Source organism: Macrobrachium rosenbergii, chromosome 12 (assembly GCF_040412425.1).
Source record: "Macrobrachium rosenbergii isolate ZJJX-2024 chromosome 12, ASM4041242v1, whole genome shotgun sequence".
Lineage (NCBI taxonomy): Eukaryota > Metazoa > Arthropoda > Malacostraca > Decapoda > Palaemonidae > Macrobrachium > Macrobrachium rosenbergii.
In genome coordinates this window covers 81,577,066-81,601,883 of record NC_089752.1, presented here as the reverse complement: position 1 = coordinate 81,601,883, position 24,818 = coordinate 81,577,066, and the positions used below count along the sequence as shown (strand labels likewise).

General features: G+C 44.0%; 1 protein-coding gene across 3 annotated transcripts in view; it reads left to right on the top strand.

Moving 5' to 3' along the window:
* LOC136843737 (eukaryotic translation initiation factor 4 gamma 1-like) overlaps nucleotides 1–24,818 on the top strand; it is a 721,796-nt gene that overhangs the window by 78,932 nt on the left and 618,046 nt on the right. The window contains exon 2 of one of the 3 annotated variants that reach the window (XM_067112378.1): nucleotides 18,069–18,086. The exons of the other annotated variants lie outside the window; for them this stretch is intronic. Coding sequence (XP_066968479.1) covers nucleotides 18,069–18,086 — 18 coding nt within the window. The remainder of the gene's footprint in view (nucleotides 1–18,068; nucleotides 18,087–24,818) is intronic. 3 annotated transcript variants of the gene reach the window in all.

Below are 24,818 nucleotides of genomic sequence, written 5' to 3'. Positions count from 1 at the left end.
ATTTTCATCCATGAACTGTTGAAAACTTTTTACATACTCTTCTGCAGCTTTTTTATCAGCACACGCTACCTCCCCATGCCTTACAATACTGTGGATGCCACTTCTTTTCTTAAATATATCGAACCATCCCCTACTGGCCATAAACTCGTGCTCAGTACTGCTACTGTTTTACATGGGGTCAGCATGCAAACTTCTAGCCTTTGCGCAAATCATAGCCTCTCAAACACTATCACCAGCAATCTGTTTTTCATTTATCCATAATATCAATAATTTTTATATTTCATCTATTATGGGAGGCCTCTGTTTAGTCAAACTCGTAACCCCCTTAGCAACACTAGCACTTTTTATAGCCTCTTTATTCTTCAAAAATGTGCTTATGGTTGACCTGGGTAGCTTAAACTGTGATGCTAAATCAGTCACACGAATGCCTCTTTCATACATCTCGGTCATCTCCTTAAGTTATGTTGTGGTTCATACTGTTTTCCTCCTCAGCTTGTCAGCAACGGCTGTCTTGGGACCCATGATTTCATGAAAATGCGGTGCAGAAAGCCAAAAAAAAAAGCTGATGCAATACCTGTACAAGCATGTACTTCTCAACAGCAGCAGCATGTGTGGGCTTTAAATATGCGTGGGAAGAGCGCCACCAACAGCGCCACTAGCGGCACCTAACGAAACACTTTTGTTGACAAACACCATATGATTCGTCGGGTCGGATTCCGGTTGTTTTCGAGCTGCGACTCAAAATTTACTCGAAATTATAAAAAGTGCTAATGTTGCTAGGGGGTTATGAGTTTGACTAAACAGAGGCATCCCATAGTAGATGAAATAGAAAAATTATTGTTAGTATGGATATAAATGAACAACAGATTGCTGTTGATAGTGTTTCAGAGGCTATGGTTTTGCACAAAGGCTAAAAGTTTGTATGCTGACCTTATGAAAAACAGAGCTGGATCAAGTGGTAGTACCAAGCATGAGTTTATGGCCAGTAGGGGATAGTTTAGCTTTAAGAAAAAGAAGCTGCATATATATATAGTGTATATATATATATATATATATATAAATATATATATATATATATACATACATACATACATACATACATACATACATACATACATTATATACATACATAGCATATATTATATATATATATATATATATATATATATATATATATATATATATATATATATATATATATATATGCATATATTTATAATATATATATATAAATACATAAGCACATACATACATACATACATACATACATAACATTTTATATATATATATACACTGCAAAAATGTGTGTAATATACACATACATACATACATACATACATATCTATATAAGAGCCTCATGGCTCGGTTCCACAGAGCAGCAGCCTAGGACTTCATAGAGGTTTGTGGCGCGGGTTCAGATCTGCAGCCGACTGGTCAGAGAGGCGGACACTTTGCTATCCGTGTAGACACCCCGGGATTATGTATGTAATTAATGGATAGGTTTGCTGAAAGCAAAAGGATGATACAGACTAATACATAAACAAAGCCACTCCGTCTTCTAAAAACATAACAGACACCTCACACGTCTCGAACTGTCGACCTAACCGCTCAGTTCTCCTCGCTGCTGGGAGAAAGGGAGCTGGGGATTTGGTACAATACATGTACACATTCACTACCAGGCTCTAAGTGATGTCAGGCAGGGCAGCCGATAGAGGCTACAGCCTACCCCAACACCAATTCAAAGTCCTTCAAAAGAAGGCAGCATGCTTACCCCATATAAAAATGGGAAAAAGCACGTTAAAACGAAGACGTATCTATATATATATGTATATATATATAGTTTTTCATGTTTTTCAGGAGAGCAGTTTTAAAGTTTTTGCTCAAATGTTTTCATTTACTAACAGATTAGTAATAAAGGTATTTAGATGCTGTTATCCCTTTAACGCCGACTGGATGTATTGTATGTCGACAAAAGTTGTTTGTCGGGTGCCAAGTGGAGGTAAAATTTTTCACTACAAAAAGTTTTGTTCATGACACTTACCTGCCAGATATATATATAGCTGTATTTCTCCGAAATCCGACAGAATTTCAAAACTCGCGGCACACGCAGTGTGGCCAGGTGGTTAGTACTCATTCCGCCGCTGGGAGGCGGGAATCGGGAACCATTCCCATTTTCTATTCAGATTTTCTCTGTCGCCAGTACTGTTAACATCTGTTACAGTACCTCCGCCTCTGGATTTCGTTAACTTGCTTATTCCCACTTAAGTATTCTCTTGACTTTTGGTTTTGAATCTTGGACTGTGGATTGGCACACGCTTTTTCTGGACTGTTGTTGATTTTGCTTATGACTTTTCTTTAAATATGTCTGGTTCTAGTTCTGCTAGTTTCCGTGTATGTTGCATGAGTGATTGTAAGGTGAGGCTACCGAAAGCTTTGGTAGACCCCTCACCCGGTTTGCTTGAGGTGTAGGGGCATGTTTGTCTTATAGATGATCGATGTAAGGAGTGTGAACCTTTATCTGATGCGAGCTGGAAGTCTTATGATTCGTATGTTCGCAAGTTGGAGCGTGACAGGGTTAGGAGGTCTTCCTCCAGGAGTGTGTGCAAGAGTCAGGTTATTTCCTCTCCTGATAATCCTAATGTAGTTGATGTTGCACCTGTCCCTGTGGTTTTGCCTTCGGGCCCTGATGTTGTGTCTGTGGAGGGTTTGGCCCTGGCGGAGATCATGAATTCCATCCGTGCGCTCGAAAACAAAGTGACATCTCTTCAAAGTGCTGTGAAGTGTAGTGCTCCCCCCAGTGTTGTGGAGGGGGCGTCAGATCGGCCCCATAATGCTTCTAGGCCTGGACCGCTGTCAGACTCCCAGGACTCAGGGAGAAGGCATGTCGAAAGCCGCAAGAAGGTTACGGGGGCTTCCCACCGATCTGACGTCCCTTCGGCAGGTCCTGTTGTCGCTTCCCAGGCTGCCAGGGATCGTGCTTCGGCACACATTCTCAAGGACTGCTTTTTCGTCCTCCGAGGCGTCCTCCTCGTAAGGGTGGAACTCGTAAGGACTCTCGTCCTCTCAAGAGGAGCTGTGTTCAAGAGGACGCTTCTCGTCAGTCTTCTTCGTCTGCTGGTTATTTTGAAGCTTTTCCTCTGCAGAAGAGGACTAGGATTTCGTCTGATGAGGACGTTTCTGAGCGCCCCAGTCGCTCTAAGGAGAGAACCTTTCTTGCTCCTGTGAGGAAGAAGAAGGCGTCCCCTCGCCCATCGTCTTCCCATAGGATTGTCTCTCCTCCCAGACTTGATTCTTCTCCATCTAAGAAGATTTTGTTGGAGATGCAGCGGCAGTTGTCTTCTCTTATTGCTGAGAGGGACTCTGCTCCTCGTCGTCGCAAGGACTTGACTTTGCCTGTCAAGAGGTCCAGGAAGTCTCCTTCTCCTGCTCCTCTTTTCTTCGTCTCCTTCGCCTGTGTCGTCGCCTTGTCGCCTCTTAGCTCTCAAGTTCCCCAGTGGCCGTCAACGTGGCGCCGTCAACGTGGACGCCGCGACTGCTTCCGACGCCTTCAGTTGCCGCTCTTCAGGACGCTTCTGTGCAGGACACTCTTCTGGTTTTTGGGCGGACGCCCGTGTGGACGCTCTTCAGGACGCTCACCAGACGCCTCAGGACGTCCCTTCGTTGCTCTTCAAGACGTTACGGAGCATTCTCTTTCGTCTGGGAAAAGAAGATCTCTTCTTCGATCGGACCTCAAGGCCTTCGTTCCCCTAAAGTGTTGGGTGACTCGGTTGTTTCTCCGGCTGTGGCGGGAGGTTTCTGGCGATTCGGATCCTGCTGACGCCGAGCCCTCGTCTGCTTCCTCTACTTCCGATTATCAAGTTTTAACCGGACTTCTTAAAGACTTGTTCGAGACAAGTTTAAACCCTTGGCTCCTCTCTCTCCTCCTTCTCAGTTAGCTTCTTCCAAAGCAAGGAGAGCCAGGGTTTTGAAGATGACTTCTTCGTTGGCTACCAAGAGGGCTTTAAGAAAGTCAACGTGTGGATGGAGGAATGGAAGTCCCATGGCAAGACCTCTTTTGCAGTGCCTCCGTCTAAGCTTTCTGGCAAGGCTGGTATGTGGTATGAGACGGAGAAGATATCAGCCCTAGAGTTCCTTCCTCTTCTCAAGGGGATTTCACCAGTCTTGTCGACGCTTCCAGAAGGTCACATCTGTCTACTGCTAAGGTTTCTTGGACTTTGTCAGAGACAGATCATCATCTCAAGGGTCTCTTCCACACCATGGAGGTGTTTAATTTTTGGACTGGTGCTTGGGAGCTTTAGATCTTAAGCTTCGGAGCTCGGATTCAATTACCTGGGGAGCTCTCTAGTGTCCTTAACTGTATGGACAAGGCAGTCAGGGATGGATCTGAAGAACTGGCTTCTCATTTTGGTACAGGCCTCTTAAAGAAGAGGGCCTTGTTTTGCGACTTCACATCTAAGTCTGTCTCTCCTTCACAAAGGGCAGAGTTATTGTTTCGCCCCTTTGTCCAACCATCTTTCCCCAGTCTTTGATTTGGGACATCTCTTCAAGTCTTAAGGAGAAGGCCACGCAAGATCTGTTGGCTCATTCTTCGAGACGTCCTCCAGCTCCTTCTTCTTCTTCTTCTGCTTCAGTTTTGTCCGCCAGGAAGAAGAAGCCCTTTCATGGAGGAACTTCTTCCTCTAGATCGTCTCCGCGAGGAAGAGGTTTCACCAGAGGAGCAGCCCCTCTAAACCTAGGGGAAAAAGTGACTCCTTTCTCCTCCAGACACCAGTAGGAGCCAGGCTTCTTTATTTTGCGGGAGCCTGGAGAACGAAAGGGGCGGACGCATGGTCGCTAAGTGTTCTAGAGAAGGGTTACAAGATCCCCTTTCTCATGTTGCCACCCCTTTGCACGTCGCCCAGGGATCTGTCGCCTTCTTACCACCGAGAGAAGCAACAGATTCTTTTAGACCTCCTGGAGCAGTTGTTAGAGAAGAGAGCCGTGGAACAAGTTCTGAAGTTGGATTCTCCGGGGTTCTACAACAGGCTATTCTTAGTCCCGAAACAGTCGGGAGAGTGGAGACCGGTCTTGGATGTAAGCATCTTGAATCGCTTTATTTTAAAAGGAAAAATTCAAGATGGAAACGCCCCAGTCGGTTTCTAGGGGCTTTAAGACCAGGGGACTGGATGGTCTCTCTGGACTTACAGGATGCGTACTTCCATGTTCCCATACATCCTCAGTCAAGGAAGTACCTGAGGTTTGTGCTGGGGGACGAGTCTTCCAGTTCAGAGCTCTCTGCTTGGTTTGTGCACTGCTCCCATGATTTTCATGGTGATCATGAAAATGTTGCGAGGTGGCTTCACCTGGCGGGTGTTCGGGTGTCGTTCTACCTGGACGATTGGCTCATCCGAGCCTCTTCTCGGGGAAGTGTCTGGAGGACCTGACTTTGACGCTGAATTTGACGAAGTCCCTGGGACTTCTTGTGAACCAAGAAAAGTCCCATCTGATCCTGACGCAGTCCATCGTCTATCTGGGGATTCAGATGGATTCAGTGGCTTTTCGAGCTTTTCCATCCCGAGAACGGCAACTGCTTTGCTTGGAAAAGTTTCGTTTTCTAGGGAAAGAAACATGCTCGGTGAGGGAATGGATGAGTTTGCTGGGGACCATTTCTCGCTGGAGAAGTTTGTTTCCTGGGGAGGCTCCATCTCAGATCTCCAGTTTTTCTGAAGTGGAGAACTGGAGGACAAGGAGGAGAATCTCTGAAGAGATCTTTGTCTCGATATCTCCTTTAATCAAGGATCATCTGAAGTGGTGGTTCAGGACCCCTAAAGCTTGCAGAAGGGGTTTCTCTTCGCGCCTTCAGAGCCCGACCCAGTGTTGTTTTGTGGCGCCAGTTCAGGTCCTTGTGGCGCCAGGGAAGGATGGGGAGCAACACTCTTGGGGAGGAAGTGTCAGGCACCTGGAGGGGAACAGGTGTCCTGGCACATAAATCTCAAGGAATTCAAGGTGCTTATCTTTCTGGCTCCTTCAGATTCTTGTGCAGCCCAAGTTTCAGGCAGAATTGTCCAGGAAGAATTCGGACAATACCACAGCTCCAGCTCTACCTCAAAAAACAGGGGGTACTCGATTTTGATAATTTCCCTGTTCATCCTAGCGAGGAGATCCTGCTTTGGACTCATGCTCGAAGGGTCACTATTCTCACGTTAGGTTCATTCAGCCAAAAAGGCATTGGAGAATATCCTGGTTGGAAGACCTTCTCAGTCGGCAAAATCAGCTGCTACCGACCGAGTGGACTCTTCACAAGGAGGTATGTTTAGAGTTGTGGAGGAGTTTATGGGGACTTGCCTCTAGTGGACCTCTTTGACGTCCAGGACGGCAAGAACTCCCTTTATTGCTCTCCTGTCCAGACCCAGGAGCGTTAGCCATAGAAGCCCTTTTCTGGGACTGGAAAGTCTCAGTTTTATGGACTTTCCCTCCCTTCAAGATCCTGGGAGAAGTGATAAGGAAGTTTGGTCTTCCAGAAGGAGCAAGGATGACTTTGTTAGCCCCCTTCTGGCCAGCAGCGGATTGGTTCCCAGAGACCTTGGCCTTCCTAGTGGACTTTCCAAGAACGCTTCCACTGAGGGTGGACCTTTTCTCAGGCAGCCGCAGTTTCAAGGTTCCACAAAAACCTCTCCGCTCTGAGTCTGACTGCTGGTTCAGACTATCTCAAGAACTTTGGCGAAGAGCAAGAGGCTTTTCGAGAGCTGTGGCAAAGGCCATCGCCAATGCCAGGAGACCTTCTTCAATGCGGTCTACCAGTACAAGTGGTCTGTTTTTCAAGATGGTGCAGGAGTAAAGGAGTTTCCTCGACCACGACCTCTGTACCACAAATAGCTGACTTCCTTTTTTATCTTAGGCATAAGAATAAACTGGCAGTCTCATGACTATTAAGGGCTATAGGAGTATGTTATCGGCAGTTTTTAGGCACAGAGGCCTGAACTTGTGCGACAACAAGGATCTTCACGATCTACTGAGATCCTTGCAACGAGACTGTTTGACAAATTCCTCAACTCAGGACACCTTCTTGGAATCTGGATGTTGTCCTGAAGTTTTTATGTCAAGTACTTTTGAACCTCTGTCTCCAGGCTTCCTCAAGAACGTGACTAGGAAAGCTGTCTTCCTAACGGCTCTGGCAGACAGCTAAGAGGATTAGTGAAGTGCAAGCCATTAGCAAACATATTGGCTTTGGGGTCCTAATGCTGTATGCTCCTAAATCCTTTGTTCTTAGCTAAGAACGAAAATCCTTCAAACCCTTGGCCCAAGTTTTTGAGATCAAAGGTTTGACAGGAGAAGACTTGGGCAAGAGTCAGAAAGAGTCCTGTGTCCTGTCAGGGCTCTCAAGTTCTACTTAGCCAAGACCAAGGAAACTAGAGGCTCAGGAATACAATCTATCTGGTGTTCGGTGAAGAGACCTGATCTTCAGCCCATGTCCAAGAATGCCTTAGCATTCTTTTTAAGAAGTACTAATTAGAGAGGCTCATTTCCTCCTGCCTCAGAAGGTGACATGAGACTTCTGAAAGTAAAGGCTCATGAAGTTAGAGCTATCGCTGACTTCGCAAAAGTGAACTTTCAAAAGAATATGTCTCTGAATGATATTCTTGGTGCCACCTTCTGGCGAAGTAATTTGTGTTGGGAGACTTCACATGAGGCCCTTCATTCTACTTCAGGGAGGATGAAAGAAAACATTTGAAGACTGCTCTTTTCGCTGGGACCTTATCGTTTCCGAAGACACAATGTTGGGAGAAGAAGGCAATTACTCATCCTATCCTTTAGGGGTTAGGTAGTATTTTTAATCTTGTTGTTGTATTTTTTGGTTGTTGGGTGGCCATTGAGATGGACATCCCAATTTTTTAGCCTATGTTAGGTTTTTACCTTAGATAGGGCAGGTCAGGTGGTTGGTCGTTGCTCCTTCCTCCCTAAAAATGGTAACATGATCTAGTCCTCATTGTGGTCACGACCCCTTTGTGGGGACAGGTCATCAAGATCTCTCCAGCTTTATAGGTCCCTACCTTGCTGGAGACTCTGAGAAAAGCAGAAGCAGGCTTGGGTGACAGATAACCTCGAAGTCAGCTATGCTAACAGGTAAGGAACCAAGGCGTCAATCGCCTGGTAGACATTTATTTGTTTCCAAATCCTATTCTGTCTCTTCCCACCTCCAATGGTCCAGGGATTCAGCTACTATATATATCTGGCAGGTAAGTGTCATGAACAAAATGATATTTTAATGATAAAATAAGGTTTGTTCATACTTACCCAACAGATATAGGATGACTTTTAGTGCCCACCCTGGCCTCCCCTCTTGAGACAGTGGCACTAGAAAATCTGAATAGAAAATGGGAATGGTTCCAAACAGATTCCCGCCTCCCAGCAGCGGGAATGAGTACTAACCACCTGGCCACACTGCGTTCAGACTATCGAACGTTTTGAAATTCTGTCGGATTTTCGGAGAAATACAGCTATATATATATCTGCCAGGTAAGGTATGAACAAACCTTATTTTATTATTGCAAAAATATCACATTTTTTTTAAATATTTTCTTTTGTTTCAGGAATAAGAACCTTCTGTAAAAATAGGTTATCGTAGCATGCTGGCTACTGTTTTTTCGTCACAAAGGTTTTGATATCTCTAATCGGTACCTCTAAGAGGGATGCTGGTTGTTTCGTGGAATCTTGAAGTCCTGCTGTGGCTTTTGTTGAGAAATTTGAACCGTGATTCCGCAGCTTTAAGAGATCTTACGAGGAAAACCTCTTTTTAGTTTTGTTCTATCAGCTAAAAGAATCAGTGAGATCCACTTGGATAAGAAAATCTCAGAAATTCTTTCAAAAGCACTTTGTTCTTTCAAACTTTTTTACTGTTTTATATTAGACCCCTTCGCATAAAGTGGCCTTTATCTTTTGAGAAAAGTCTGTCGGAATTTTGGTAGAACACAGGAAGGTTCCTGGTTGCCCAGTCAGAGCCTTTTGAAATATTTTTCATATAAGGACTAAAGATGCCAAAATCCTTCAATTCCTTATGGTGTTCGGTTTTGAACCCTCTTAAATGGATGTCCAAAATGCCATTGTCCTTTTTTATTAGAATCTGATTTCTGTAATATTCAATCATTTCAGAGAATGATTTTGAAAAACAAAGTGAAGGCTCTCTGAAGCACAATATTTCGATTTAAATGGAAATTTTTCAAGATATTTGCAAGCAACCTACTGGAGATGTAAGTCTGTATTTGCTTTGCAAAATCTTGCAAGTGCAGACAGTGTTTGATGAGTGCAGCACGTGTGGTTTGTTGTATCTGGCACATCCATGGGTAAAGGGGACAAGGACAATTAAGAGCTTTACTTACTTTTTTTGTGAGTGTGAAGGTTTTTACGGTTGTCTGTGAACCAGTGTTGGATAATTTTCCCCACAGTTGGTTTTGGTTTTTATAACCATTGTTGTGTTTGACCCTTTTGTAATTATGATGTACAATCACCACTAGGGGCAATGGTATTGTCACGGCCATGTCCTAGGTGACTGATACCCAGTTCCAACAATCTTCGACCAGGTCAAACTGTGTGTATGTAGCAGGTTACTGAGGCAGTAACTGTGGAATCAGCTACCTTAGCAGGTGAGGAACTAAGAAATTTTCACATTAATACTTAATGTTTCCAACAACTCTTTTTAGCTGTCATTATAACCTCAGAAAGGTTCTTTGTCTAACTTTAAGTTGTATTTAAAATGACATTTTTATTCTAAAATAAAGTTTTTATATGAATACTTGCAATTTAATGTAAAATATAACAAAAATAACTCATGGTCCCCAGCTTTTATCAATTTTGGCATATTTTTCTATAAATGTTGGAATAGTTCCTAAAATTTCAAGAGGGCAGGTCATCACCCTTTGACTCTGACCAAAATGGCGTTTTGAAAAATGTTTGTCAAGACTAAAACTGTAACAACAGGTAATATTCAATTATTTACCTTATTTTAGAATAAAAATGTCATTTTTACAAATATTTCACATTTTATGGTACACATTTTAGCAAAACCTTTACCTGGTTAAACTACCTGATGATATGCTAACACTGGTAGAAAATCTCAGTGTTCTTTAGTGACTTTGACAGTAATTTTGCATTCCATTTTATATTAGACAGCTAAGTTGTCAATTAAGTTTTCATAGGTGAAGAAAATGTTCTTATTTGCCACAGCCAAAGGATAGATAATATAACAAAAAAGCTTTACATCCACCAGGGCTGAAGAGTACTAGCTTTTATGAAATTTTGACATACTGTATTTTCACTTATACAACTTACCCGGTAGTTACATATAGCTGTCGTCTTTGACGTCACGGCAGTATTCAAATTTCGCGCTAGCGCTAATCGTTACAAAGGTGATCAGGTGATCCCTCTATCGGGTATCGGGAACCGTCCCAAGAACACGTTATTAGTTTTTGCCGTGCGAACCGTTAATACAGTTCTGCTGCTGGTAGTATTTCTCAACAATTGAACTTGTAGTTCCTTTTTTGGTGAAGTACTCGGTTTGTTGTTTTTGCTGGCGCTAGTTATTGCTTTGAGGGTTATTCTTAGTTAGACTATTATGTCTGATTCTGGTTCTAGTGGTATCCGGTTTTGCAGCAAAGGCTGCAAAACCAGGCTTGTTAAGCTTAGTTTAGACCCGCACACTTCTTTTTTTTTTTCATGCAGGGGGCAAAAATGTTCTGCTGATTTGACTTGTAACGAGTGTGAACTACTAACTTTGTCTGACTGGAGTGCTTTGGGGAGGTACATGAAGAAGCTAGAAAAGATAGGATTAGGAAGGCCTCTTCTAGGTCTTCGAGGTCAGGAGGTAGTCAAGAGGTTTTCGTAAACCCCATTAATCCCAGCTCCCCTGTAGTTCCTGTAGTTTTACCTGCCCCGGACACCGTTTCTCCCAATCCTGATACCGTGTCAGTCCTTAATGCGTTTATGTCTTCCATGCAGAAAATGGGAGACAATTTGCAGCAGTTAGTAGACCGCAGTGATAATGCAAGTGTTGTGCCTTGTGTAAGTGTTGTGGAGGAGGTAGCTTCTCGGCCCATTCACGCTCCCAGGTCTAGGCCCCTGTCAGGCTCCCAGGTTCCATGGAGAAGGCATGCCGCCGAAAGGAGGTGAGTGGGACCTGCTCCCGAGCAGTTGCCCCCTCAAGCAGTCCTGTTGCCGCTTCCCAGGCTGCTGGCCCTCACCACCGAAAAAGGTGAGGAGCGGATAGTGTCGAGTGGATCCAGTTGGAGTTCCTCCCTCCTAGAGGTTGGCGTTTTCAACGACGCTTCTAGACCTTTGAAGAGGTCTCGTCTGCTTTCACCATCGAAGATTCCTAAGAAGAAGGCTCTTCTGGAGGATCCTACCCCTTCCTGTAGCTTTTGGGCAGAACCGGAGAGGCTTTCTTCGTCGGACTCGTCGCATTCGTTTTCGGCTGAACCTCCTTATAAGACAGTTGCATCTGAGAGGTCTGCTCCTTTGGCGCCAGCGACTCCTGTGGCTCCTGTTCCTGTGGCGCCTGCTCCAGCATTCGATGGACCTCAACAGCTTGTGATTGACGGAATCAACGCCCGTTTGGACTCGATTTTACAACTTTTGTCTAAAAATCAAGTCTCTTCTTTGGCTCCTCCTACGATGCCAGTGGCGCCACCTCAACTCCTCGTTCTGTCGCGGTAGCGCCGCCCGCTTGAGCCTCCGTTGGCGCCACCTTTGGCTGCTGTGCCGACTGCACCTCCTTTGGCGCCTCCTGTGATGCCAGCGGCGCCCGCCTCGACTACTCTTGTCTGCCGCTCGGTAGCGCGCCGCTGCGCCTCCATTGGCGCCACCTGTCGTTGTGGTACCGACGGCTCCTCCTTTGGCGCCACCTTTGGTTGCTGTATCAACTGCGCCTCCTTTGGCGCCTCCGATGGCTCCTCAACAAGCTCAAACTCTTTCGGTGACACAGCAAGAATATGTCACGAGCCTTCCAGCCCCGCTCGTGTAACTCAAGTTTCAGTTCAAGGGGACTTGGATGAAGATGTTGTCCAGCTGGACTTATCCCCAGTTTCTGATGAACTCCTCTCGGGCTTAGAGGAGCAGTGTAAGGAGGAGAAGTCTCCGCAACTCTCTTCTTACAAGAAGCTCTTGAAGTTCTTCATTGAGAATCCCTGATTCGTTCTCGCCTGCGGCTCCTCCGTCTCCTGGGTCCCAGTACAAGAGGGACAAGGCTTCTGTTTTTTCTTCGGACTTTACCAAACTTGTCCTGTCCGTCTCGGCGAAGAAAGGCCTTAAGAAGATGGATGCTTGGCTGGCCGAGAAAAGGGAAATTGGAAAGAACGTCTTCTGTCTTCCCCTTCTCATCGTTCCTTCCGTAACCGAGTTGGTATGAGACTGGGAAATGTTTTCCTGGGTGTGGCTGCCTCCGCACAGGGGACTTCTCCAGTCTCATGGATGCCAGTAGGAGGTCCGCACTTAATTCTGCAAAGGGTTTTCTTTTCGTCCTCCCGAACTGGATCAAGTTTTCAAGAGCGTGTTTCGGACTCTTGAAATAGTGAGCTTCCTGGACTGGGCGATTGCGGCCTTAGCCAGGAAGATTAAGGATTTTAATCTTCCTTCTGAGCTCTTGGATGATGTGGTAGGAGTAGTGGATTGCATGGATAGGGGCATCTGTTTGACGGTGCAGTAGAACTGGCCTCTTTATTTACGACAGGAGTTCTCAAAAGAGGCAACTTTGGTGCTCCTTTTTAGCAAAGGTGTTTCTTCAAACCAGAAGTCGGCTCTCTTGTTTTCTCCTTTAAACAAGGCTCATCTGTTTCCGCAGGAGTTGGTTGCTGCAATTTCCCAGGCGTTAGCCTCAGAAGTCAACCCAGGATCTTTTGTCGCAGTCTGCCAAGAAAGCGAAAAGACCTGTGCTTTCTACCGCTTCTGTGCGCGGTGTTTCGTCTCCTGCTATCTCGTTTGGACAGTATAAAGGGAGATCCTCTAGACGTGTTTTTGGCAGGGCCAGAGGAAAAGGCAAAGCCACGCCTAGAACCTCGACGGCCCCAGAGAAGAAATGAACCTTTGTCCTCCATTCAGCAGTAGGAGCCAGACTGCAAAGGTTCTGGCAAGAGTGGCAACAGATCTCGGCAGACCCTTGGGACGATCAAGTTTTAAAGGAAGGATATGCCATCCCCTTCCTTTCCAAACCTCTTTAGTGGAGGCTCCAGTTTCTTTACAGGCGTACTCGCACAACTCCGCGAAACTAGACGCCCTTCGCTCAGAAGTCCGAGCCATGCTGGAGAAGGAAGCGATAGAACTGCTTCATGCCCCTCTATCTCCAGGTTTCTACAATCGTCTGTTCCTGGTTATGAAAGCATCAGGGGGATGGAGACCCGTCCTGGACGTGAGTGCGTTGAATGTCTTCGTTCAGAAGACAAAATTCTCCATGGAGACAACTCAGTCGGTCTTGGCGTCTTTACATCAGGGGATTGGATGGTTTTATAGACCTCCAAGACGCTTATTTTCACGTCCCAATACACCCAGATTCAAGGAAGTTCCTGAGGTTCATCTTCGAGGGACAGGTTTATCAGTTCCGTTCCCTCTGCTTCAGTCTGTCGACAGCCCCCAGCAAGTTTTCACAAGGGTCCTGTTGTCAGTAGCCAGACATCTTCACCTGGAAGGAATTGAGTTTCCATGTACCTCGACGATTGGCTGCTCAAAGCTGCGTCGAGGAGAGCTGTTTGGAGGACCTATCAAAGACTCTTCAATTGGCAAAGTCTCTAGGCCTCATTATCAACGAGAAGAAGTCTTGCCTTACTCCCAGTCAGCAGATTGTCTATTTGGGAGTGAGTCTGGACTCCTCAGACTTTTCAGGCTTTTCTGTCCACCAACGGATAGCCTCATGCCTGCAGAAGATCGACGACTTTCTCCAGAGGAAGATTTGTTCCGCGAACGAATGGATGAGCCTCGTGGGAACCTTAGCTTCAGTGGAGAAGTTTGTAAGACTGGGGCGCTTGAACCTGAGACCACTGCAGTTTTACCTGCAAGAGAAGTGGCCCAGGAAACAGTTCCCGGACTCCTTCACATTCGCCATTTCGGAAGAGATAAAGGAGTGCCTCCGTTGGTGGAGGTCAGAAGGAAGGCTGTCACAAGGACTTCCTCTTCAGCTTCGAACCCAGACCTAACTTTGTTTTCGACGCCTCGGACAAGGGCTGGGGAGCGACTATGGGGACAAAAGAAGTTTTTGGGCCAGTGGCAAAGAGAAGAGAGAAACTGGCATATAAATTGAAAGGAACTAAAAGCGGTTCACTTAGCCCTGTTGGCTTTTCAAAAAAGTGGAAGGCAAATGTGTCTTGGTCCAGGTGGACAACACAACCGCTCTGGCATACATTCGGAAACAGGGGGCACTCACTCAGTGGTCCCTCTCACGAGACCTCGAGGAGCTACTAGTTTGGGCGGAGGAGATCGGGACCAGACTAGTAACGAGATTCATTCAAGGGGAGAGAAATGTAGCAGCGGACCTTCTCAGCAGAAAGAACCAGGTCCTATCCAACGAGTGGACTTTACATTCCCTAGTTTGTGAGGAGCTTTGGAAGATATGGGGACGTCCGGCTCATAGATCTCTTTGCAACCGACAAAACGACTCGGCTGCCCCTTTACTGCTCTCAGTTCCGGACAGCAAAGCGGTTTTCGTGGATGCAATGTTCATGGACTGGTCGGACCTGGATCTTTATGCCTTTCCCCGTTCAAGATCCTGCGGCAAGTCATCTCGAAGTTCTCAAGCCATCGGAACGTAAGGATGACTCTGGTGGCTCCATTCTGGCCGTCCAGGAGTGGTTCCCGGACCTTCTAAACCTACTGTCAGACTTTCCGAGACTTCTGCCAGAGAGACCAGATTTACTCAGACAGCCGCACTTTCAGAGGTTCCCACCAAAACTTGTCCGCTCTTCATCTTGTCGCCTGCAGACTGTCAGGAGACTCATCAGAAAGAGAGGCTTTTCAGAGAGGCTTTGGAAGCTATCGCGAAGCCAAGAAGAGAATCCTCTGACAATGTTTACCAGGCGAAGTGGACACAGTTTAGGTCCTGGTGTCGAAGAGAAGGCGTGTCTTCTTCTTCGACGTCTATAGCCCAGATGGCCGATTTTTCTCTTGTTCCTCCACAGAGAGAAAAAGCTTGCTGTACCTACTATTAAAGGATAATAGAGCCATGTTGGCTTCGGTCTTTCGACATAGGGGTCTTGAAGTGTCTTTGAGTCAAGACCTTTCAGATCTGATTAGATCATTTAATACGTCAAAGAGGGACCAGAAGAGACCAGTGGCGTGGAATCTTGACGTAGTGCTGAGATGGTTACGGTCTCAGTCCTTTGAACCGATGGCGAACATCTCCTTGAAGGATCTCACAAAAAGACTCTTTTTTTGGTAGCTCTGGCTACGGCCAGGAGAGTAAGTGAGCTACATGCGATTGACAAAAGAGTAGGCTTTGCTAAGGGAAGGCAGTATGTATGTCTACTCTTGGTTTCTTAGCCAAGAACGAAGACCCGTCAAGACCTTGGCCAAGAGAGTTTGAAATTAAGGACCTTTCCCAATTGGTCGGTCCCAAAGAACCCTAGAGGTACCTCTGCCCTGTGAGAGCTCTCAAGTTCTCGTTCAGAGAACGAAGAAGCTCAGAGGTCCCAGTGACCACCTCTGGTGCTCGGTTAGAGATCCTTCTAGGCCTCTCTCAAGAATGCCCTTTCTTTCTTTTTGAGAAGCCTGATAAAAGAAGCTTATGAGCAGTGTGTTGACTCAGGGAGATGAGTATTCTTAAGGTAAAGGCACACGAGATAAGAGCAGTTTCGACTTCTGTAGCCTTTAGCAGAAACTTATCTGTGAAAGACTTGGTTAAGTCCACCTTTTGGAGATGCAAGTCGGTGTTTGCATCGCATTATTTAGTGGACATGCAAACTGTTTTCGAAAAGTGCAGTGCGCTGGGGCCCTTTATTGCGACTGACACGGTGGTGGGGGGAGGGTGAAAAGGAGTCCGCTCCTTAACTAACATTTTCACCTTGGTGTTGGGGTTGTTGTTTTTAAGGTTGCCTGGAGATACATGATGTGTTAGTATCTTCCAGTTTTTAATCTTTGGTATTGGTTTTATGGTAATGTTAGGTGATCCTCGTTTTGTTGTTCGTCGTACTGCGCCTGATCAAGGGCATCAGACTTGTCCGTCACGCAGCCATGTTCTCTACGGTCAGGTACTGTTTTTATTGTGTCCGACACACGGATCCCTAATATCCTCTCGGCACAATATAAAGGCCAGCAGACTACAGAGGCAGTAACCACTGAGTCAGCTACCTTTAAAGGTAAGGAACCTATGTCTAACTTGTTGCAAGTAGATAATTCCAAGAATTTTATTAGCTGCCAGTGCCCCACCTCCTCAAGGTGCCAATCAGCTATATGTAACTATTGGGTAAGTTGTATAAGTGAAAATGACATTTTTATGATAAAATAACGTTTCACTTATACTTACCCGGTAGTTACATAATCATAACCTCCCTCCTCCCTCACCTGGGCAGTTGGGCAAAAACTTATGCGTGTTCTTGGAATGGTTCCCGATACCCGATAGAGGCGGGGGTAGAGGGATCACCTTTAATAACGCTAAGCGCTAGCGCGAAATTTGAATACTGCCGTGACGTCAAAGACGACAGCTATATGTAACTACCGGGTAAGTATAAGTGAAACGTTATTTTATCATAAAAATGTCATTTTTACAGGGTTTCTCAGTGTTCGCAAATGTTCGCGTGTCTGTGAAAAACTTGTGTATGACCATTAGTTAGGTACCAATGAAAAATTTGTGTCTGTGAATTCGTACAACTCGAATCGCATAAGTTCGGGGTATTACTGTATACTTACCCAAAGTGTAACTCTGGGACATATATGGGATCTGTGTAGAAGTTACTGAATGTCAGAATTGATTCCCATTGTGGAATAAGTTTTTCACGCAGGAAGTAGGCTCTTCAACCTTGAGCATTTGAACATCAGGAACCATGCAAAAATTTGTAAAACTTACATCGAAAGGGATGATTTTTGTATCAGGACAAATGCAAAACCCTCATGAATGACCAATTTTAGAGTCACTTCTTATTAAGCAGTTAGTTCCACAATTGAACACTCATACCTCTTCCATCCAAATATATCTTGAGTTAACATTTTTACTTTTCTATATCCTTATGACATTCAATCTTCCTTTCTCTCAACTAAAGGTTGGTCAAATATATTTTTTGATAATTTTAAACTGCCAGTTTTTTTGCATTTTTTATTTAGAAATTTAAGATTGTTTATTTTACTTATCAGCAGATTCCCAGATGTAATAATGTATAGCATTACAAAATGCCATTTTATTTATCAGCAGATTCCCAGAAGGTGTAATAATGTATTACGAAGTGTCAGAATAATGAAAATATTGAATTGGCCAGTTTCCATGGTCCACCCATGCTTTGATATATATACAGGCAGTCCCCAGTTTACGGCAGGGTTTCTGTCCCCGGCAGTGCGCCGTAAGCCGAAAATCGCCATAACCCGAAGCATCATAATTATAATGGGAATAAATCACACTTACAGTGCCGTTAAGTGCTGTAAGCCAGAGTAACAACGGCGTAAAGAGGGTAATGGTGCCGTAAAGCAGGTAACAGCACTGCAAAGCGGGTAACGGCACCATAAATCCACTTACGGCGCCAAAAAATTGGGGTTAATGGGGCACTACGAGGCAAGCTCCATAAGTCCGGAAGAACATAACCCCGGAGACTGCCATACATATATAAATATATATAATATATGTGTATATATGCAAACATACTTATCAGAAACATTACTACAATGATTTTTTGCTAGGCTACTCTTACAGATGTGGTACATTCTTAGATAAATTTGTATGGATGGATGTTCAGTGTAAATAACAGGTTAATTTAGGTTACGAACTTTGTGGGATTGGCATTACTGGTAAGATATCTTGAAAATACTTAAATGCAGCTATACTATATGGCCTTTGGTACTTACCAGACTTATCTTAGCAAATAATTTGTCTCATGCTGTCCAAATTTCAATCAAGTTTATTTTCATTTCAGCCCCCATATGGGATAAAGGTATCGTATTAATTTTTGCTGTCATCTGGCACCTGTATTATTATGCATGACTTTTTTTAAAAATGTATGTATTTTTCTTAGCTTTGTGCCCAGTTTCATTTATTAAGAAGAAGGTAGGGGTGAACAGATCATTGTACAAACTGAATTTTCTTCTTGAATAGGTGTCATTCTTGTTTAAGCTTGTGAATCATGTTACAAGGCTAGCTCTTCCCTACCTGCTAAGCTAGTTGTGTCACTTAGGCCTTAGGTTTGGATTATAACTTACTTGTTAGATGAGGCCAGTGCTTCATGCTCATCCCTGTAGAGTAGTTTTTTATACTATAATGTCTTGCCTAAGCCAGATGTGGTTACTTCTATTTTGTTGCAAAATAAACCCATAACTCTAGTTGCCTGTTAATGTATCAGTGCTGCCTCCAGATGTTCTGTAAACATGTCATATGAATATGCAGCTAGTCATTCTTTTATGTATCTGTTGTTTCAAAAAAATTGTCTCATTCTCCAGATTATTGATTTTTTACACTTGTGATTAGTCTCCTTGGTGGTGTTAATCAGTGGCTGATTTTTTTTTTTTTTTTTTCTTCAATTAAAATATTTTCTCTTGCCTTTCTTTGTTTTGTAAGTGCCTTTCTTCATCTCATGCAGCTGTAAATAGCAACTTCTCCTTTGAACTGTTATTCTGTTCATGATTTAGTCTGTATTGTAGTTTGAGGTGTTATCTCAGTTGTTAATTAGTTACAGTATTTGCTGGCGTATAAGACACACCCCTATTTACAAGATTATTTTGTGGAAAAAGTATTTTATGTTTCATCACACATTTATTGGAAAATATTCTAAAGTGATTTTGTATGGAAAAATGTTTGATTCTTTGCATGAAATACAATATTGTGAGAGTGTACTGAAATAAAGTATGAAATCTTATACTTACCTATAAAGGAAGCTAATTGAAATTTACCATAAGCAACGTTTATCTGTTACCGCTGCGCTGTGATTTTGTTTACATCCACTCATTGCAAATGTTGGACAGGCTAACTGCCCATGTATCGTAAGCAATTTTTTGCAAGTTTGTTATTTATAATAAAATATTAAAAACAACCTGGATTATCAGTTTGGTATCACAAACTTACGAAAAAATGCTCATGATGCGTCAGCAGTTAGCCTGTCAGCCATTTGCAATGAGTGGATGTAAACAAAATCATAGTGCTCTCCTGGTGGTTTGTCGCAGTAATACAAATGTTTATGGTAAATTTCATTGAGTTTCCTTTAAAGATGAGAGTAAATTTACATATGATTTCATACTTTATTCAAGTAACAAAATTTACTGTAATAATTAGGCTTGTTTTTCAATGTTTTATTATTAGCAACAATTTTTGTGATTACCCAGTATTCTCGGTCTCCCATCCATAATAGTACGGCCGCATTGGATGTGGGGCAGTTTTCTTTATACATTTAAAGATAGTGTGTCTAATATGCCGGCAAATACTGTATAATTTGTTTTTTATAGATATATTTCCTCCACTGTTAAAATGATTTCCATTTGATGCTGGACGACAAATGTATTTGCATTGACCCTAGTTAATTATAGGGTTAACTTTGTGAAGATTTTGCTTTTCAAAGTTTAGGGATTTTTGGAAATTATCAAATTTTTCTTGTATTATAGTACTGTACTTGGTTTAGTTTTTTGCTGTATCCCTCTTGTATTTTGGAGGTTTTGAATATTATAGCAAATTAACTTTCAAGGGCTTACGATATAATTATTTGGGATGAATCTTAAGCACTGTTAAAAATAGCTTATATCTCCATGCAGATAGGCCATTCAGCATTCAAACAAACGAAGTTCGATTGGCTGACCCTAGACGACTTTTGTTTCCAAACTAGATGCTATTCTAGCTACTGTACTTTCTAAGGCTGTGTCATATGGGAATGCTCCTAAGTCTTTTGAGTCGCTTTTGGACGAGGCTGGAGTGTCAGTAGTCGCTGTTGTTCCTCTTCCCTCCTCCTCCCAACCTTTCCAGTTTTTTTTGGTGTCTGATGGTGCTTTGTGGTCTTTTGCTTAGTTAACTTTTGTTGACTCAGGTAAGCCACTTGAGACTGTTTCCCTCAGTCTCTCCCTTCATCAAATCAAGGATTCGTTGCTGGTAATCGGCTGCTGTCATTCCAACTCCTCCTCTGGCAGAATTAGAGTTTGAATCGAAATAATCTCCTTCGGTTTTTCAGTGTTTGCTGGAGCATTGTGCTTCACTTTATCATTATTTAGTAGAGGAAAGAGGTCTTTGTTATCTTTTGAGTATTTTGGCACCCATTAAGTATTTGAAGAAACCCAAGCTTTCTCTTTCAATTAGAGCAAATTTCATAGAATTTTTCATACTGTACTCTGGCGCGCAAAGCTTCTTTGTTCTTACGCAGGTACAAAACTTCACTCTTTACATAGGGATTTAGCTTGCAGATGCAAGTTTGAATGGCCAATCAAACTTATTGACAAGGTAGTCAGCTACTTACAGACAGGGGGAAGCCCCACCCATCTGTCAGTCTGCACTCCACTTTTCTTCTTCTGGCCGCCGAGTCCAGGCGTCTTTTACAACTCTCTGCCTGACTTTTGCCGTTCAAACTTTTGTTGATTAAACTTGAGTAATTTTTTTTCTTTGTTGGTTGTTGACTATATGCATGCATTGCATTTTCAAATCCATTGATCAAATGAGTCTTTTTTGCAAGGAAGTAAGTTTGTTTTTTCCTTGCTTCTGTGAATAGTGTTTTCATTGGACACATCACAGCTTTTAGTAGTTAAATGAGCTGTTTCATCCTCCGATGTACTTAAAAATATCTTTACCTTCCAGGTATGTTAGATTTAGTCCCTGGAAGTTGAGTGACAGTAAGTTTTACCATATTTAAGGTATTCCTGCTATCATGGCCTTCCTTTGTATTCATTGAAAATGGGCTATGTAATCTTATTCCTCTGATTTTGGTGGCTTAGTCTTTGTTATTCTCGACTACTGCAGATGAGGCGAGTTTCAACAGTGGTTGAAGGAAATATCTAGAGGTTTTCTTCTCCTATTCATCATCATCATCTACATCATTCATCTGAACCTCACCACCACTCTGACTATGGCTGCAAGTTTAGAGGTGGGAGGCGGGGGGAGTGTGCACCATGTTAGAAGGCTTAGTGAGCTTTTTTCTGTGTGCCTTGCCCTTTTGGGTAGGGCAAGACATTTCGAAAAACTGTTGGCAATTTATTTCTTAGGCAGGGCTGGCACGTGTCTGTAAGCTTGCTTCTAGTTGATTTCCTCTCAGAGTAGTGCGTCAATCCTTCGTGTGGCTTGCACACTCCCTTCTCACTGCAATCCTTCGGGATCACACACAGAGGGGTTTGACTGTTGCTGATGGTCCAGTAGTCTTCTCTCTATCTTTCCTTGATTGGGCAACTGCAGTGATAGGGAAACACTTCAACTCTTTCCCTAGCAATCTTACAAGATCACACAGGGAAGGGTTTGTGCACCCCATTTGCACTGCTCATTCTGTTCCTGAATTCTCAGTTTTGAATTTATTTTTCAGGGAGCAGTGAGCCGATGTTCCCAGTCCTTCCATGGTCAGACGGCAATGGTGACTGGGTAGCATTTTATCCCTTCTGTTTCCAACTCCTTGTGGCTGTTAGAGAGGGGTTAGCCTGACCCAGTCATGCAGCTCGGGCACAATCAATAGCTCCGATCGTCGGATCTGGTTGTTTGGCATTGACGGGTATTGTGGAGTTTTTCCATTGTCTGTGATCTTCCTTTCTCGATACTTTTGAGTGGAGGAAGAAGAGATCTACTCTCTCTGGCTCTCCCTGCAGGAAGTCTTGATAGGCTTCCAGCAATTCATCCTTTTCTGAGGAAAGGACTGATTATGCTCATGCTGTGGTACCATTACACCCATGGTTTGCCACATGGGTGCAACCATTTCCCCAGGGCCATCAGGTTCCTGGGGTAACAATCCAGTTAAGGCTCTCAAACCGCTGGTCTGGGACTCCCTGTTGCTACTTGGCTCCAAGGTGCAACTGCTACCCAGGCTGACCAGTCCAGTCAAGGCTCTAGGACTGCTGGTCCAGGACTCCCTGCTGCTACCCATACTGTATGCATGGGTGCAACTGATACCCGGGGTTCCCTGGAACCCAGGGTTGCTGCTCCGGCCTAGGTAGCCAGGCTATCTGTACTACCAGCAGATGTCCAGGAAAGTGATGGGACCCATGTGGTCCTGTCATCCATACTCAGTAGGGGGCGATTCCCCTCTTCCTATCTTTCTTTCCTGTAGAAGTCTGTCTTCTAGATAGGCGTTTGCATGATCATGGAAAGCCACTGCCCACACTTTCATGAGTCAGTATGCTCCACAACCTGTGGGTTTATTGTTAACTTGGTTTGATGACCGCTCAAGGCCTTGTCTCTACTAGACAGGGCAAGAGTGCTATCAAACCGCTCAAGGCCTTGTCTCTACTAGACGGGGCAAGGGTGCTAGGGACCATTCCCCCATTTTCTTTGGAGGTTTCATAGAGACAGGAGCTGGTTAAGCATCGGGGCTAGAATAGGAAGCTTTCACGCTTTCTCCCGAGCCTTTTCACAAGATGGAAGTATGTACTGCACTTGTACTGGACTTAGAACTGAAGTGTGGAACAAGCCTATGAGGGTTTTCAACAGGCTGCCTCCTACAGGAGGGCTGTCTCTAGGTTTTCAGTACAGTACAGGCAGTCCCCAGTTACCGGCAGTGTTCTGTTTCTGAGGGTGTGATGATAACCAAAAATCGCCGCTAACCGAAAATCGGGGCTTTTACGGCGATTTTCGGGGTTATCGGCGTCGAAAAGCACCGATTTTCGGTTATCAGCACCTCTGTTAGGTATGTATCGGCGCCGATAAGCGGAAATCGGCAATTTTCGGCACCGAAAATTGCCAATTTTCATCGCTAGACAAGTGCCATAAAAACGGATCGCTGTTAACTGATCCTGCCGTTAACCGGGGACTGTCTGTACTTGGAATGGTCCCAAGGGTCTTGTACACCAGGATTCAGATACCAGGGTGCAGAGGCTGCTGTTTCTAGAGGTCATCAAGCCCAAGTGCAAGCTGGATGGCCTTGGGGAAGACTTGGCCATTTCTGTTGTTCTTTCCTGCCACTAAGAGAGCTTAGACACTAGCTTAGTTGCCCTGGTCCTAACTTACTAGCCGTGTTTTGAGCCTTATGGTTTCACCCATATCTGTACCGGGAATTCACTTGGGACCAATCCGGCATAGTGACTTTCTACCTGCACACCTGACATATCAAAAGAAGAACTCTTCACCGCTGTCAGTGCCGACCTGAAGGAGACCCTATTCAAAACGCTTTTATCTGGGGGTAGTCTTTGTCAACTACTCAGCCCACCAGACAACTTCCCGTGAGACATTTTTGCATGAGGGGGGACGCAATACAGTTTTGTCTCAAGTCCCTAGCCCCCCCCTCCCTTGACTTGGGACCACTTTGACATGCTGAGGGGGCTCTGAAACCCTTGGAATTTGTTCCTGGGTTTGAGTCCAAGAGTCCTGTATATTATTACTGTACATACTAGTTTGGGTTAATTTTTGTGGAATTTTCCAATTTTGGTAAAATTAATTGGACCTCATAAATAGGAAAAGGTGTCATAGCTGGGACAAGGGTTTATATCTGAAGCTAATAGTAGGAACAGTGATAGGATCATCAGCTACCCGATAATGTTTGGACCCGAGAGATATCACATTGATAGCTCAAGGGTGGACTTATTCTGCATAGCTGGGTCTGGGGATAGGACTCTCAGCATTCTATTCAGTGTGTTCATATGATTAGGGTAGGGATGACTGTATTCTTGTAATACTCTCAGTCCCAACAAGTGGGTTTGGCTTACACTTGGGCCACCCTAATTGTGTTGTGCCATCCCCTGTGGGGTAGGGTAGGGTAGGAGGCAGACATTTGGCAGTTGATTCTTACTGATTCCATTAGTGGAAGAATAAACTCCATGAAAGGCTGGTGATATCTATTTAAGATTTTCAGGTATATATATATATATATTTTTTTTGTATCACTAACATCGAGCTTTATGAAGCGAAACAATAAAGAATTGTGGACCCTTTGATGATACCTTTTTGGCACAGATAGCAGCCTCTGCACCCTCCTCTGACAACCTGTGTTTGGACATGGCTAGGCAATCTAGTTTGATTACACTGGCACCCTATGCTCCTGCATGGAGTAGAGAAATTGACCAGAAATGTATGTGAAATAGGACTAGGGATATTTGAAACCTTATATAAGTATTTGACCTTTAATCTGGAACATTCTAGTTGTGACATTTTTAATGTGTACAGGTAGTCCCCACTTACCAGCAGCATCGGTTAATGGTGTTTTGGTTTTATGATGGTTTTTTGATGCTTGGCTAACGACGTCGTTAACCATATTTTTGGTGCCAGTAAGTGGTTTATGTAATGACCTCACTACCTCAACAGGTTTGAAATACAAATAAACAATTGGGCTGAAATGACTAACAGGAGGTGACAAGCAAAGGAGGGAGGAACAGAACAATACCAAAAAGTGAACTTAATATTAATTTATTTACAAATTAATATACATTATGTACAAGTGAGTCAGGTTCTTTAAAATAAACAATTAAATGAATTACACACGTAGCAGCAGCAGCAGCAATCAAAACCCAAGTAATTAACTCTTAAACAAGGCTTTGAACAATCCTTAAGTGTCTCTTTGATGACAAAA